General features: G+C 39.6%; 1 protein-coding gene across 2 annotated transcripts in view; it reads left to right on the forward strand.

The window, feature by feature from the left end:
• CLIC4 (chloride intracellular channel 4) overlaps positions 1-16,353 on the forward strand; it is a 98,328-nt gene that overhangs the window by 51,068 nt on the left and 30,907 nt on the right. The window contains exons 2-3 of one of the 2 annotated variants that reach the window (XM_009201911.2): positions 124-160; positions 5,007-5,116. In XM_009201911.2, coding sequence (XP_009200175.1) covers positions 5,061-5,116 — 56 coding nt within the window. In that variant the 5' untranslated portion in view covers positions 124-160; positions 5,007-5,060. The remainder of the gene's footprint in view (positions 1-123; positions 161-5,006; positions 5,117-16,353) is intronic. The other variant, XM_003891341.3, reaches the window with a different exon arrangement.

Below are 16,353 nucleotides of genomic sequence, written 5' to 3' on the forward strand. Positions count from 1 at the left end.
CTGCTATGACAGGCAGCTTGGGAAATTTTAGTTAATTTTATAGATTAAGTGGAGGAGGATAAAGACCTTGAGTCAGACTAGTTCTTTGTCTACCAAACTACTGTTTTTTTTTTTTTTTTCCAGTAAATCTCAAATTTGGATTATCAAGCTAATTGGAAAGGTAATGTATTAACATTTTCTTGTCTGTAGTAAATTCACTTGTGTGTTATCAGCTTTCCATGCTATTAATGGTCAGTATCATCAGAAAGGCAACTTTGGACACCAGTTTGTTATATAGTAGGATGATTTAGTGCTGTAAATTGACTTGGGTTCTGAGAACCAAATATCATCCTAACCTTCCCACACCAGTGTTTCTTAATGTATCCAGCAGGCAGGTGCCTTACTTTGAAATCTCCTTGAGTGCCTATAACAAAATAAGGCTTCCTGGGCCCCAACCCAGGAGTTCTGCTGAATCAGAATCTCTAGATATGAGGCCCTGGGGTCTTCATTTTAAATGTTTTCCTTAGGTTATTTGTAATCACAATAAAATTTAAGAACTAGGCCTTTTTTAGGAAGTACATTTTTGTACAAGTTGTATGTAGTGTTAGGAATTAATATGATTCATTCTGCCCTCAAATTCTGTGTATATTTTGTTACTGATAAAGAATAATCGGAATTTTGTTTTTTAAACCAAGCTCTGTTGTAACTGTCCCATGCTGTCTGATTAGGTTTCTAGAATCCTCACTATAAGCCCATGTTTTTTTGTTTTTGTTTTTGTTTTTTAAAGTCCCTTTACCTCTCCATTAGTTTAGGAATTAATGACTTTTTACTGATGTAGCATTTTACTGAAATGCTTCTGAATTTTTTGAGAGTTACTTTAGGGTAATAAACAGTACTTTCACCAGCATCTTTGAATGACTTATTGGAGAGTTATTTCTGGCACTCTCCATAGACGTCATAGTCAACAGGCTGTGTTGATCTCTAGCAATGTCAGAACGTTCTCTTCCAGCATTCCAGCTCTCTGTCCTTCCCATCTCTCCTTTTCCTTCAGCCCATCTTTCCTTTTTAAACTTGGGGCTGATTCCATGTCTTGCTATCATGAATAGTGCCGCAGTGAACATACGTATGCATGTGTCTTTATGGTAGAATGATTTATATTCCTCAGGGTATATACCCAGTAATGGGATTGCTGAGTTGAATGATAGTTCTGTTTTTAGCTCTTTGAGGAATTGTCACACTGCTTTCCACAATAGTTTAACTAATTTACACTCCCACCAGCAGTGTATACTGTTCCCTTTTCTCTACAACCTTGCCAGCATCTGTTATTTTTTGACTTTTTAAAAATAGCTGCCATTCTGGTGAGATAGTATCTCATTGTGGTTTTGATTTGTTTTTCTCTAATGATCAATGATATTGAGCTTTTTTTCATATACTTGTTGGCTGCATGTATGTCTTCTTTTGAAAAGTGTCTGTTCATGTCTGTTGCCCACTTTTTAATAGGGTTGTTTGTTTTTTACTTGTAATTTTGTTTAAGTTCCTTATGGATGCTGGATATTAGACCTCTGTCAGATGCATATTTTGCAAATATTTTCTCCCATTCTGTAGGTTGTCTGTTTACTCTGTTGATAGTTTCTTCTGCTATGCGGAAACTCTTAAGTTCAATTAGATCCTGTTTGTCAACTTTCGTTGCAATTGTTTTTGGCATCTTCGTCATGAAATCTTTGCCAGTTCCTATGTCCAGAATGGCACTGACTAGGTTGTCTTCCAGGGTTTTTATAGTTTTGGGTTTTACATTTAAGTCTTTAATCCATCTTGAGTTGATTTTTGTGTATGGTGTAAGGAAGGGATCCAGTTTTAATCTTCTGCATATGGTTAGCCAGTTATCCCAGCACTGTTTATTGAATATGGAGTCTTTGACATCACTTGTTTTTGTCAGCTTTGTCAAAGATCAGATGGTTGTAGGTGTGTGGCCTTATTTCTGCGCTCTACTTGAGGGTGGAGGATGAGAGGAGGGAGAGGATCGGAAAAAAATAACTATTGGGCACTAGGCTTTGTACCTGGGTGATGAAATAATCCGTACAACAAACCCCGTGACATGAGTTTACCTATATAACAAACCTGCACATAACATCCCTGAACCTAAAATAAAAGTTTAAAAAAAAAAAAACCAACGCACCTTGGGGCACACATGATGGGACTAAAAAAGATTTGTACCATTCTGATTTTTAGGAAAATCTACCTCGTCATTGCCATTCATTAAGTAGGATTAGAAATAGATTATTATAAATATATCTTTTGTTATTTTCTTGCTCCCTGTAGGAATGTGTACAACAGGATATGGACCGGGTGTGGTGGTGCATGCCTGTAGTCTCAGCTACTGGGGAGGCTGAGGCGGGAGGATTTCTTAAGTTCACTAATTTGAAACTGCAGTTTGCTATGATTGTGCCTATGAGTAACCACTGCACACCAGCCTGGGCAACATAGTAAGATCCTATCTCTAATTGAAAAAAAAAACAAACAAAAAAAAAACAGGGTATAGGATATTTACTTTTATCTTTGAAATGGAGTCTCACTTTGTCACCCAGGCTGGAGTGCAGTGGCACGATCTTGGCTCACCGAAACCGCCACCTCCCAGGTTCAAGCAATTCTCCTATCTCAGCCCCCCAAGTAGCTGGGATTATAGGCATGTGCCACCACGCCTGGCTAATTTTTGTCCTTTTTGTAGAGATGGAGTTTCACCATGTTGGTCAGGCTGGTCTCAAACTCCTGACCTTGTGATCTGCCTGCCTCAGCCTCCCAAAGTGCTGGTATTACAGGAGTGAGCCACTGCGCTCAGCCAGGATATGGGATATTTATAATGAACTTTTTTGGAGGCAGGCACACCTACAAGTTTCCCTTTTTACTTTGCCTTATTAAGAATACTGTCTGATATAATGAAAAATGATTTTTACATTTCATAAAACCCATAACAGACTTTGCCTTTGCCCGGAGGCAAGGAGTTATGTACCCACTAGGAATTACTGTTCTGTCCAACATAGTTGCCTTTAGTCATTCGTGGCTATTTGAATTATGAAAACGTATTATGTTTGGCTGGGCACGGTGGCTCACACCTGTGATCCCAACACTTTGGGAGGCCAAGGTGGACGGATCACAAGGTCAGGAGTTCGAGACCAACATGGTGATACCCTGTCTCTACTAAAAATACAAAAATTAGCTGGATGTGGTGGCGCACGCCTGTAATCCCAGCTATTCAGGAGGCTGAGGTAGAAGACTCACTTGAGCCTGGGAGGCAGAGGCTGCAGTGAGCTGAGATCGTGCCACTGCACTCCAGCCTGGGCTACAGAGCGAGATTCCGTCTCAAAAAAAAAAAAAGTTATGTTTATGTTTTAAATTATAAATTATAGTCAGGTGCTGCATATGCCAGTGATCTCAAAAGATTATAATTTGCTTTTATTTTTTATTTTTGAGACGGGGTCTTGCTCTTTTGCCAGGCTGGAATGCTGTGGCATGATGTCGGCTCATTACAACCTCCACCTCCCAGGTTCAAGCGATTCTTCTACCTCAGCCTCCCAAGTAGCTGGGACTACAGGCGCGCACCACCATGTCTGGCTAACTTTTTGTATTTTGGTAGAGATGGGGTTTCACCATGTTAACCAGGCTGGTCTTGAACTCCTGACCTCAGGCGATCTGTCTGCCTTGGCCTCCAAAAGTGCTGAGATTACAAGCATAAGCCACCGCGCCCGGCTTATAATTCATATTTTTATTATACCTTTTCTATGTTTAGATGTGTCTAGATGTACAGATACTTACCATTATATTCCATTTGCCTACAGTATTCAGTACAGTAATGTGCTATACACGTTTGTACACGTTTGTAGCCTAGGAGCACTAGGCTATACCATGTAGACAAGGTGTGTAGTAGGCTATATCATCTAGGTTTGTGTAAGCATACCCTGTGATGCTTGTAAAATGCCAAAATCGCCTAACAGCACATTTGTCAGATTGTGTCCCTATCAGTTAGTGATGCATGACTGTAATTTAAAATAAATGAAACAAAAAAATTCAGTTCACTTGAACTAGCCCCATTTTAAGTACTCCCTAGCCACATGTTGCTAATGGCTACCATATTGGACTTTGGCAATATAGATCATTTCCATCATGCATTAAGTTCTCTTGGGCAGTAGTATACTAGACTGGTCATTTTTATTATTTATTTATTTATTTATTTATTTATTTATTTATTTATGAGACAGATCTCTCTGTCACCCAGGCTGGAGTACAGTGGTGTGATCTCAGTTCACTGCAACCTCTGTGTCCCGGGTTCAAGTGATTCTCCTGCCTCAGCCTCCCAAGTAGCTGGGACTACAGGCACCCGCCACCACACCCGGCTAATTTTTGTATTTTTAGTAGAGACGGGGTTTCACCATATTGGCCAGGCTGGACTCAAACTCCTGACCTTGTGATCCTCCTGCCTTGGCTCTCAAAGTGCTGAGATTACAGGCGTGTGCCACCATGCCTGGCCCTAGACTGATCATTTTTACGAAAAGAAAGAGGCTAGCGCTAGCTGGGTGCAGTGGCTTATGCCTGTAATCCCAGCATTTTGGGAGGCTGAGGCAGGTAGTTCACTTGAGCCCAGGAGTTCAAGACCAACCTGGATAACGTGGTGAAACCCTGTCTCTACTAAAAATATTAAAAATTAGCCAGGATGGTGGTACGTGCCTGTAGCCCCAGCTACTTGAGAGGCTAAGATGGGAGGATTGCTTGAGCCTGAGAGGTTAAGGTTGCAGTGAGCTGAGATCGCACCACTGCACTCCAGCCTGGGTGACAGAAGGAGACCCTGTCTCAAAAAAAGAAAAAAAAATGGCTAATGAAAAGACAAAATAATAAAGACCCAAATTTCTACTCTTCCTTCCACAATGTAACTTTTCCTGGCTTCTTGTACTTTTGATTAAAATTCAGAAAAAGTCATGTCATGTTGAGTATCATCACTTTGACCTTGTTTTTTAATGTTTAATTCTGTTTTCCAGGCTGGCAGTGATGGTGAAAGCATAGGGAACTGCCCCTTTTCCCAGAGGCTCTTCATGATTCTTTGGCTCAAAGGAGTTGTATTTAGTGTGACGACTGTTGACCTGAAAAGGTAAGACATGGTCGCAGTTTGCAGTCAACTTAAGCTGAACTGTCTTTTCGGTTTGATCCCATTTTCACTTTGATGGCATGTATTCTCTAAAGGAAATATATTGTATTAAAGTTCTGCTGGTTTTTGGACAAACTTAACTTGTATATAACTATTTTGGACAAGTCACGCTGTCAGTATACTGCATGTGGTACTCAGTCTTTTTTAGGAACTTTTGTATGTTTACCTTAAATTTCATGAGCAGCACCAGGAGCCAAGTGTTAGTGTGGATACAGTGAAATCCTTGACTTCTTTTTTCCAGTGTAAACATGGAGTCATGAAGAACTTTCTAAGCAGACATCATCTTGGCCCCAAATGTGTTAAACGTGTGACCTATATAATCTGGATCTTTAAAGACAAGGATTTTTAGGAGGTTGAATACCATTGTTGTCAATTTCATATAATTTACTTTTCAGGGAATAGCAATAATTTTCTATAGCATGATTTTCATCATATTTGTTTAAATGTATTGTAAAATAAGAGCAATTATCTGTGGCCCCATGTCTGTTCTTGCTAAGTGAAGAGTTGTTTGCAGCTTTCTCTCCTGGATGACTTTATGGCTTATTTTCCATAGTGGAGAGGGCTGAGAAGAGCCGTGATGAATAGAAAGCTCTGTTTTATTCAGGAATGTGTATTCTAACCTTTAGCAAACAGGTCTGAGGTGAAGAACATTGATACATCCCCTTCCCCAAAAGATTTAAATCAAGAGTTAAGAATAGTTGTATTAATGGGAAAATCTAGGGTTTGGCAGTGGATTCCTCTTGATGCAAGTGTCACAACATGATTTGCTATTATACTTGTTTTTAAAACTATTAGTGTGTTCTCACATTGCTATAAAGAACTACCCGAGACTGGGTAAATCATAAAGAAAAGAGGTTTAATTGACTCACAGTTCTGCAGGTTGTACAGGAAACATGGCTGGGGAGACCTCAGGAGACTTACAATTATGAGAGAAGGCAAAGGGGAAGCAGACACGTCTTTCATGACCAGAGAAGGAAGAAGAGAGAAGGGGGAGGAGTTTCACATTTTTAAACAACCAGATCTTATGAGAACTCACTCACTGTCACGGGAACAGCAAGGGAAGTCTGCCCTTGTGATCCAGTCACCTCCCAGAAGGCCCCTCTTCCAACATTGAAGATTACAATTTGATATGAGATTTGTGCAAGGACACAAATTTAAACCATATTATATATCAAGTCATGAACAGTGTCCAGAAAAAAATATTGACAGCCTATCACTTGATAAAGTGGCAGAATTCATGTATGTCACCCTTCTGAGCGTCATATGCTGATAGTTACCCGATAGCTATAATTCCATTCCCAGTTCTGGGTTAGTGTACTCAGATTCCTGTCATTCCCTTAAAATATATTTTTACTTACTGCTAGTGCATATATTTGAAATTTTACAGACTTTAAAATTTATTGAAAATAAACCATAAAGTCATCTAGGAACCCCTTTAGTTATGTATACAAATGTAGAAATAAGACTTTGGGAATAGTGAGTTAAAACTACAAGCTCTTGGGAAGACATTACCTTATTCATGTTGGACAGAGATGTTGTAAGAATGAAATAAGTCATGTAGTTACCCTTCTATTACTGTTTTTTTATACATGTATACACAAAGGAAGTTTCAGTTTCCCAATATAACTCCTAAAACCAGACTGTGCCACCAGGCACACACCCTTACTGTGTCCTAAAATACATGAATTTCTCCTATTCCATTTTTGGCTTGGAGCAAGTGAGTTGACTGCCATACTTTGAAAAAGCCTTCATTGAATAGTTTAATACAGTGCTTTAATTGTGATACATACCAGTAATAGCGCCATAAACGATGGGACTCTGAGTCAGAAAAGGAAGTAAACCCATTATAGCTATTTCAGAGTTGTCTGTTACTTTTCATTTGCAGACTTTTTAAAGGCATTATTCCTATAGGTTGATTGATATTTGCAGATTTGTATATATATGTTTACGTGTATATGTGGAAATATGTGTAAGTGTGTATGTTTAAATGTATATGTTAAGTGTTTATATATAAAAAGTGGCGCATGGGAGGTAGGCATTCAGGGCCTCATAATTAGAAAATATCAAAGAAGATATATGTTTATTACCTAGGACTTTATGTAAAATCAACAGTAGAGAGCACTTGAAATTGAAGCATATATTTTTTGGTCTTCTTTAGCAATCATAGGTCTCCAGTAAATCTAAAAAATGCTTCTTAGGGTAACTAAAACTATGCAAGTAGTACATGATAATGAGTCTTTACCATCCCTACCCCCTAGTCATCAACTTCGCCTTCAGAGAGATAATTTATTTTAGGTTTGGTCTTTATTCTTCCAAATCTTTTCCTTTTTTCTTTTTTTCTTTTTTTTTTTTTTGAGACGGAGTCTGGCTCTGTCGCCCGGGCTGGAGTGCAGTGGCCGGATCTCAGCTCACTGCAAGCTCCGCCTCCTGGGTTTACGCCATTCTCCTGCCTCAGCCTCCCGAGTAGCTGGGACTACAGGCGCCCGCCACCTTGCCCGGCTAGTTTTTTGTATTTTTTAGTAGAGACGGGGTTTCACCGTGTTAGCCAGGATGGTCTCGATCTTCTGACCTCGTGATCCGCCCGTCTCGGCCTCCCAAAGTGCTAGGATTACAGGCTTGAGCCACCGCGCCCGGCCCCTTTTTTCTTTTCTTTTTTTTTTTTTTTTTGAGACAGGGTCTGCCTCTGTCACCGAGGCTGGAGTGCAATGGTACGATCACGGCTTACTTTGTAGCCTTGAGCTCCTGGGCTCAAGTAATCCTCCAGCCTCAGCCTCCCACGTAGCTAGGACTACAGGCATTTACTACCATAGCTGGCTAATTTTTTATTTTTAAGAGACAGGGTCTCCCTTTGTTACCCAGGCTGGTCTTGAACTCCTGGGCTCAAGCAGTCCTCTGACCTTGGCCTCCCAAAGTGCTAGGATTACAGATTTTAGCCATTGTGCCTGGCCTCGTCCAGATCTTTTCTATGGGTTTACACACTTATAGTCGTAAACAAAAGTTTAAAGAGAAGGTACCTCAAGAAAGTGAACATTGGTTCAAAAAAAAACAAAAACAAAAACCCACCAGTATATATGAAAGCTATCACAGAGGAATAAAACATCCCTGTAGTACTTTTCATAACATATTCTTAATCTTAAAACATTAAATGTGAGTCTTTTTAGAAATTTGTGGGGGAGAAAATGCCTATAGTGCTTATTTTCCGGCTTTTCCTGGTAATTGCCTAATATCTTGGTGAGAAGTACTGACTCCAGAACAAACCAGTGGAGAACAATAAAACTCCTCTGAGAGTTACTTAGCAGCTTACTCTATGATTTGAAAAAAATGATTGTTACATGACATTTCATCCATAAGAACAAGCCCGTTTCTAGTTCTGGCACTGTATGACATGTTCTCTTTGAATCTCAGTTGGCATTAATGGCTATGCTGGTAGTATTCATGTGTCCCTTGTGAGGCTTTGAACAATCTCCCATTACTTGCCTGTCAGAGCAGCCTTAGTGCTTTGGTGGGAGTCATTTCCAAACCTAATTTTCTGTTCATATTGCAATTTAAAGAACGTTTAGATAAAAAAAAGTGCCCAGGCTTCACAAAGAATTTCGATTTACATAAACGATTTGAGCAAAAGCTTCAGATAATATAAGTGAAAATATTAAAATTGAGGGCAGAGTTAAGGATGTTCTGGCATGTCATCAGTTGAGAAACACCCATGGCATAGTATAGAAAATTTCAGGAGTGAGACCTGGCTGTGTATGAGAGAGCTCTATCACTGATTTCACTGGGACCTTGGGCAAGCTGCCTCGTCTTCCTTGGAGTCGGTCACCTTATGTTTAAATTCAGGAAAAAGGAAGGGAAAAAAACTTCACTTTTGTAATAGTTTCACATGTTACAATGGAACTATGAAACTGATAGTTCTGCATATCTTAAAAGGCAGTTAGAAACTCAGAAGAAAATCTGATTCCCAAATGGACTCTTCAGATAGTTTTATTTTCATGATCATGTCTCTGTGGTTCCACCTTTCTGAAAACAGTCTTCAGTAACTTGAGAAATCAGTTCAGTTTCCATGATCTTCAGTAGCAGCAGCATGAATGACACATGCCAAGAGACTAAATGGAATGAAACAGGCCTGTCTTTCAGAGAGATCATCTATTTCCTGCTGCTGGCCAGACGGGAAAGTCAGCCTCCATTTTTCCCCTTTGTAAAGCTGACTTGAGCTACATGAGGCACTTGTTAGAACAGTCCAATTCAAGATAATTGTGCTTTATGACTGCATTCAGAATCACATGTGTACCCAGTGTGTGTGTGGGTGGGTGGGGGGTGTGTGTGTTTGTGGAGAGTGTGTATGTGTGTCTGTGTATGTGTGGGTAGGTGGGTGGTGGGGTGTGTGTGGGGGGGGGGGGGGTGTGTGAATGTGTGTGGGTTGGGGGGGTGTGTGTATGTGGGTGGGTGAGTGGGGATATGTGTGTGTGTGTGATTGAGAGACAAGGGAGACATAGACACACAGAGAGGGAGTACTTTGTTGCTATGTCTTTATGTTCTTTTTCAAGGCGATTTCAAAGATGATACATCCTGTTGTGGCTGCTAAGAGCTGAATTAATAGAGTTATTAGTGAATGTTTTTCTAAACCTGTTATCAGTATACACTTTACTCCTAAACTGTTATTAAGATGTTAAAAATTATAGAATCTATATTTGGGCTGGGCAAAGTGGCTCACTCTTGTAATCCCAGCACTTTGAGAGGCCAGGGCAGGCGATCACTTGAGATCAGGAGTTCAAGACCAGCATGGCCAATGTGGTGAAATCCTGTCTCTACTAAAAATACGAAAATCAGCCGGGCATGGTGGTGAGTGCCTGTAGTCCCAGCTACTCGGGAGGCTGATGCAGGAGAATCACTTGAATCCGGGAGGCGGAGGCTGCAGTGAACTGAAATCACACCACTGCACTCTAGCCTGGGTAACAGAGTGAGACTCCATCTCAAAAACAAAAACCAAGGAATTATGAAATCTGTATTTGAAATCTTTTCATGGGTGCTTTTCTTTTTTTGAAGTATTCCTCCACATATTGACATTAAAAGTAGACAAATTAACAATAATCCAAATCAGTAAAATTCTTTAACTGGTTGAACTGGGACAAAGACAAATTCTTAGTGACAAAGAGTCTTGGTGTGTTTGTTTTGTTGAGTCCATGATTAATTCGTTCAATTAGTGACTTGTCAGTGAAACCAGAATATAGCAAATGTAGTATAAAGAATAATTAATAGTAGTAAAGCGTTCTGAAATAAATAATTCTGATTCGATGGTGTTAACTTCTGTGAGGTTTTTTGTTATTGTTGTATGTTTATATAGTGTCCAGTAGTGTCTTTGGTATGTGTGAATTAATTTTATGCCTTGAAAATCAGCACCTTCAAAAAGGAACTCAATTTTTTTTTGTTGTTCTCTTTCTGGAGAAAAAAGGAGCTCAATTTAAAAGATAAGGCCTACATATCTAGTACTTTTTTCTTCACTGGGCAAGTCAACTTGTTGCAGATACGTCATCTTCAAGAGCCAGCTCTAGTCTCCTATATCTATGCTGCACTCATTTCATACCAAGCAGCTGGAACTAAGTCACCAGCCCAGCTTCCTCCAACTGTTGCAAATGTACTGAATTATATTTTAATAGAAATTAAGCCACTCAGGTCTCTGAAAACATTAGCTCCTATAGGATTCCTACTTTTCATTCCTTTCTTTTCCTTCTTGGTTTTTGTTTTTATTTCCTTTTCTTCATCTAGAAAGAAAATGGGAAACAACAGAATAATTTATTTCATCTGAAAGACTACCATGATAAGTGAGGGTAAAAGTAATAAACCCCAAAACACAGGAGAATATTTGCACCCTGTTGCAAGGCATGAGTTCTGTGCACTTTGCTCTTGATGTCACGTAAGGGAAATATTTGAATGAGTTTTAATCAAGTGTTGAATATTTACTGAAGGCCGTTTTGGAAGTAAATCAAAGATGTCTTGAAATTTTTAGCCATTACCTATCGGCTCAGTTTCATTTATCTCAAACTGCAATTCTTACAGTGTTATGTTTCTGTGAAACATCTGTAAAATGAGCCTTTGTGGGTCAAACAGAACACCTGACGCCTGAGAGTGCCAGGTGAGAACTGCAGGTTGAAGAATCTTAGATTCTGTTTGGTTCATATATAGCTTGTGAGTGAATCAGATTACTATCTAGAACTTGTCCATTTATTTGAAGTCTACTAACACGTTTGGAGGCACTAAAGTTTCTTCTCAAATTTTTCACTTGGAATCAGGACCTGCCATGGTTGTCTGCCACCTCAACAGTGAATCCTAGAAAATAGTTTTATCGCTTTATTAAAAAAAAAAATACGTGTGTGTGTGTATATATATATATATAGCCTTTCAACTGAAACAAGATAGACTATTCACTAATCACAAATATTAATGGAAAATTGGTAATCATATGCCCTTTTAAACTTTCCTTGGTTATATATACAACTCTAAATTAATCTGACTTTGTTTATTACCAATCAGTTAATGCTAGGTAACCATTTATGAACCATCAGCTCTATTAAAATTAAAACTGCCAATCTTATTTCCTGCATAATACTTTGTTAATGTGATACTAAAAGTGGTAATGACTTTCATTTGCATACTTTTAGTTCACTTTCACGTGCCTGATTTAATCTTTACAGACAAAGCAGATCTTATAAAAGAGGAAATCCAGACCCAAAGAGGTTGTAATTTACTTAGTCAAGAAGCTGGTAAATGGCAGAGCTTTTCTATTTGGGACTTCAAGCCAGTCCTTTTTATTCAACCTTGGTTCTTCTTTCTCTGATACGCTAACTTTCTCCCTCTCCCAATAAATATTTTTATTTGGGAGCCGGGTGCAGTGGCGTGCTCTCTAGTCCCAGCTACTCGCAGCTGAGGATCACTTGAGCCCCGGAGTTTGAGGACAGCCTGGGCAACACAGCAAGAGAGGGAGACCCCTATCTCTAAAAAAAAGTTGAATAAAAATTAAAAAAATTAAGAATCTTTTTGTTTAGAGAGCTTAAAAACTTTCATAATTAATTATAGGAGTAATAGGTGTTATTTATTTTATCCCACATACCCTACCCGACCTCTACCCTCTTTGGGTTTCTTTTTTGAGACGGAGTCTCGCTCTGTAGCCCAGGCCGGAGTGTAGTGGCCGGATCTCAGCTCACTGCAAGCTCCGCCTCCCGGGTTCACGCCATTCTCCGGCCTCAGTCTCCCGAGTAGCTGGGACTACAGGCGCCCGCCACCTTGCCCGGCTAGTTTTTTGTATTTCTTAGTAGAGACGGGGTTTCACTGTGTTAGCTAGGATGGTCTCGATTTCCTGACCTCGTGATCCACCCGTCTCGGCCTCCCAAAGTGCTGGGATTACAGGCTTGAGCCACCGCGCCCGGCCGGGTTTTTTTTTTTTTTTTTTTTTTTTTTAGCATTGAGACTGTTATAAATAAAGTTTCAGTGCTGCAAAAGAAATAGCACTCGAATATAAAATTTTCTTTTTAATTCTCAGCAAGGCAAGTTACTTATATGGAAGGGTGCGCTCTTACAGATGGAGCAATGGTGAGCGCACACTTGGACGAGGGAGGGGAAGGGGTTCCTATCCCTGATGCACGTGACCCCTGCTGCTGTGTCGTTTCCCCTATTGGCTAGGGTTAGACCGCACAGTCTAAACTAATTCTGATTGGCTAATTTAAAGAGAGTGACCGGGTGAGTGGTTTGGCCGGAAACGTGGTTGTGAGGGAGCAGGTAATCGGAATGTGTCAGGGTGGAGCAGGTTATCGAATATGGTTGCTTTACTAGGAAGTTAAGTTTAAAAGTAGAAGGCGAAGAATTGAACATACTGACATATTGATTCTTTGAAAAGAAATTTAGAACTCATATCTAACAAGACCATCTTCCCCTTTATCTAATCTACCCTGTTCTTAAAAAAACTACTTGTGAAAAACAGACTTATATTATTAACTTACACTTAGGCATTTAATTGACTGTTCATTGACTGTTTTATGACTTTGGAGTGAGAAAATCATTTTCCAGGTAATCACAATTTATATATGACAAGATTAAAAAACAGTCTTTTTTTTTTTTTTTTTTTGAGACAGAGTTTCGCTCTATTTTATTGCCTAGGCTGGAATGCAATGGCGCGATCTCAGCTCACTGCAACCTCTGCCTCCCGGGTTTAAGCGATTCTCCTGCCTCAGCCTCCCGAGTAGCTGGGATTACAGGCATGCGCCACCATGCCTGGCTAATTTTGTATTTTTAATAGAGATGGGGTTTCACCATGTTGGCCAGGCTGGTCTTGAACTCCTGACCTCAGATGATCTGCCCGCCTTGGCCTCCCAAAATGTTGAGATTACAGGCATGAGCCACTGTGCCTGGTCTACAGTCATCTCTTGGTATCCATGGGGGATTGGTTCAGGGACCCCTGGTGGATACCAAAATCCATAGATGCTCAAGTTTCTTATATAAAATGGAATAGTATTTGCATATTAACCTACAAATAGCCTCCCATATACTTTAAATCATCTCTAGGTTGTAATACCTAATACAGGGTAAATGCTATGTAAGTTGTCATTACACTGTGTTTAGGGAATAATGACAAGAAAAAGTCTGTACATGTTCAGTACAACTGCAACCACCGGCCTCCCCCTGCCCCTGCCCCGCCACCCTTTTTTTTGAGACAGAGTCTCATTCTGTCACCCAGGCTGGAGTACAGTGTGTGATCATGGTTCATCTCAACCTCGATCTCCTGGGCTCAAGCGATCCTCTCACTTCAGCCTCCCAAGTAGCATGTGCCATCACGCCTGGCTAATTTTTGTATTTTTTGTAGAGACAGGAGATCTAGGTATCGATCTGTCTGCCTACCTACCTGTCTATAAAATATTATTATTATTATTATTTTTGAGATGGAGTCTCACTCTGTCACCCAGACTGGAGTGCAGTGGCGCGATCTTGGCTCACTGCAACCTCTGCCTCCTGAGTTCAAGCGATTCTCCTGCCTTAGCCTCCCAAGTAGCTGGGACTACAGGCGCCCACCACCATGACTGGCTAATTTTTTTGTATTTTTAGTAGAGACAGGGTTTCACCATGTTGGCCAGGCTGGTCTCAAATTCTCGACCTCAAGTGATCTGCATGCCTTGGCCTCCCAAAGTGTTTGGATTACAGACGTGAGCCACCACGCCTGGCCTTTTAAAAAATATTTTTGATCCTCAGTTGATTGAATCCATAGATGCTGAACCCATGAATAAGGAGGGCTAACTTGTTTCATTTTGTGAAAAACTTTACCTTGTCAGACTAAAAAGTGTTCAGTGAAAGGATCAGAGTTGAAAATCAAATCAGATTTTGACTTTTAAAAGTCTTCTTTTGGAGGTTAGGTTCTTATAGAAGTTGATAGAAAGTATGTCTTATTTTTCTTTGTTTAGGAAGCAAGATAGACTCTAGAACTTGGACTTTGAGTTAAAAATTTTTGAATTAATGAGATAATTAAATAAATCTTTGTATCTTTGGTTGGAATGTAGTCATAGAAACCTGAGGCTTTCTAACCTAAATTGAAAGATGGAGCCAGAGAGAGAATATGAATAAATGAATAAGACCGAGGGAAATTGATAGATTATAAACGGGCTATAGTTTTTTGATTCCACTCTATCTTGAAAATTCTGATGATGAAGTATTTCACTTTCATGATATATTTAGATATATTCTTTTCTTTTCTTTTCCTTTTTATTTTGAGACAGAGTCTTGCTTTGTCGCCCAGGCTGGAGTGCAGTGGTGCGATCTCAGCTCACTGTAACCTCCACCTTCCAGCAATTCTCCTGCCTTAGCCTCCTGAGTAGCTGGGACTACAGGCATGCACCAGTATGTCCAGCTAATTTTTATATTTTTAGTAGAGTCGGGGTTTCATGTTGCCCAGGTTGATCTTGAACTCCTGATCTCAGGTGATCCACCCGCCTCGACCTTGCAAAGTGCTGGGATTATGGTCAGGAAGGAAGGAAGAAGGAAGGCAGGCAGGCTAACTTAATAACAAGATAAACAACTCTGGGCCATAATAGGAGGGAGAAACATTCTTTAAAACAATGTGCTGTTGTATTACTTTTCTTGAAGTACACATTTTTATAACTTTGCTTTTTTAATTATGAAAGTTTTCAGACATGCATAAGAATAGAACAGACTTCTCCGTAAACCCAATTCAGTTATCAAGATCTTGCCACGTTTACTTTGTCCCTTTTTTCTTATTTTCTTTGCTGAAATGTTTTAAAGTAAGTGCTAGACATCATGTCATTTCACCCCTACTTACTTCAGTGTATGTCTTCAAACAATGTGGACATTTTCTTCCCTAACCACAATGCTCTTATCTCCTGAAGTTCCTAGTATACAATTTGGGATTTCCCTGGTTATCTCTAAAACATCTTTTTATTTTTGATTTTTTGTTCAAGTCAATATCCAAGCAGCTTCTCCTTTTTATGTTTGATTGTGATGTCTCTTAAGCTTTTCTTAATCTGTAACAGTCCCCCACCTGTGTCTGGTAAAAATGCCATTCAGCTGAAAGGTAGATTGTCCCAAATCCAGAATTTAGCAATTGCTTCCTTGTGGTATCATTTAACTTTGTCCTCTCTTTCCCTCCTCCCTGCATTTCCTGTAAATAATCTCAAGACCCCTTTGTACTCTTAAATTATTGAAGGCCTCAAACAGCTTTCAGTTATGTGGGTTATATATACTGATTTTACTATATTAGAAATTAAAGCCGAGAAATTACCCTGGGCAATATGGTGAGATCCTTATCACTACAAAAAATTTAAAAAAATTAGCTGGGCTTGGTGGCGTGTGCCTCTGGTCCCAGCTACTTGGGAGGCTGAGGTAAGAGAATCGCTTGAGCCCAGGAAGTCAAGGCTGCAGTGAGCCATGATTGTGCCACTGCACTCCTGCTTTGGTGACTAGTCTCAAAAAAAAAAAACCCTGAGAAATTTTAAAAATATTTATTTACTAATTCATTTAAATATAGAACAATAATGAACCTACTACCTATTATAAAACATTTTTAATGTAAAACAACTGTATTTCCCAAAACAAAAAATAGTGAGAAGAGTGGCATTCTTTTACATTTTTGCACATCTTGGAAGAGATTTCTTGTGTCTGCTTCTGCATTCATTACTTTGTGATATCTT

This window comes from Papio anubis, chromosome 1 (genome assembly GCF_008728515.1).
Source record: "Papio anubis isolate 15944 chromosome 1, Panubis1.0, whole genome shotgun sequence".
In the NCBI taxonomy this organism is placed as follows: domain Eukaryota; kingdom Metazoa; phylum Chordata; class Mammalia; order Primates; family Cercopithecidae; genus Papio; species Papio anubis.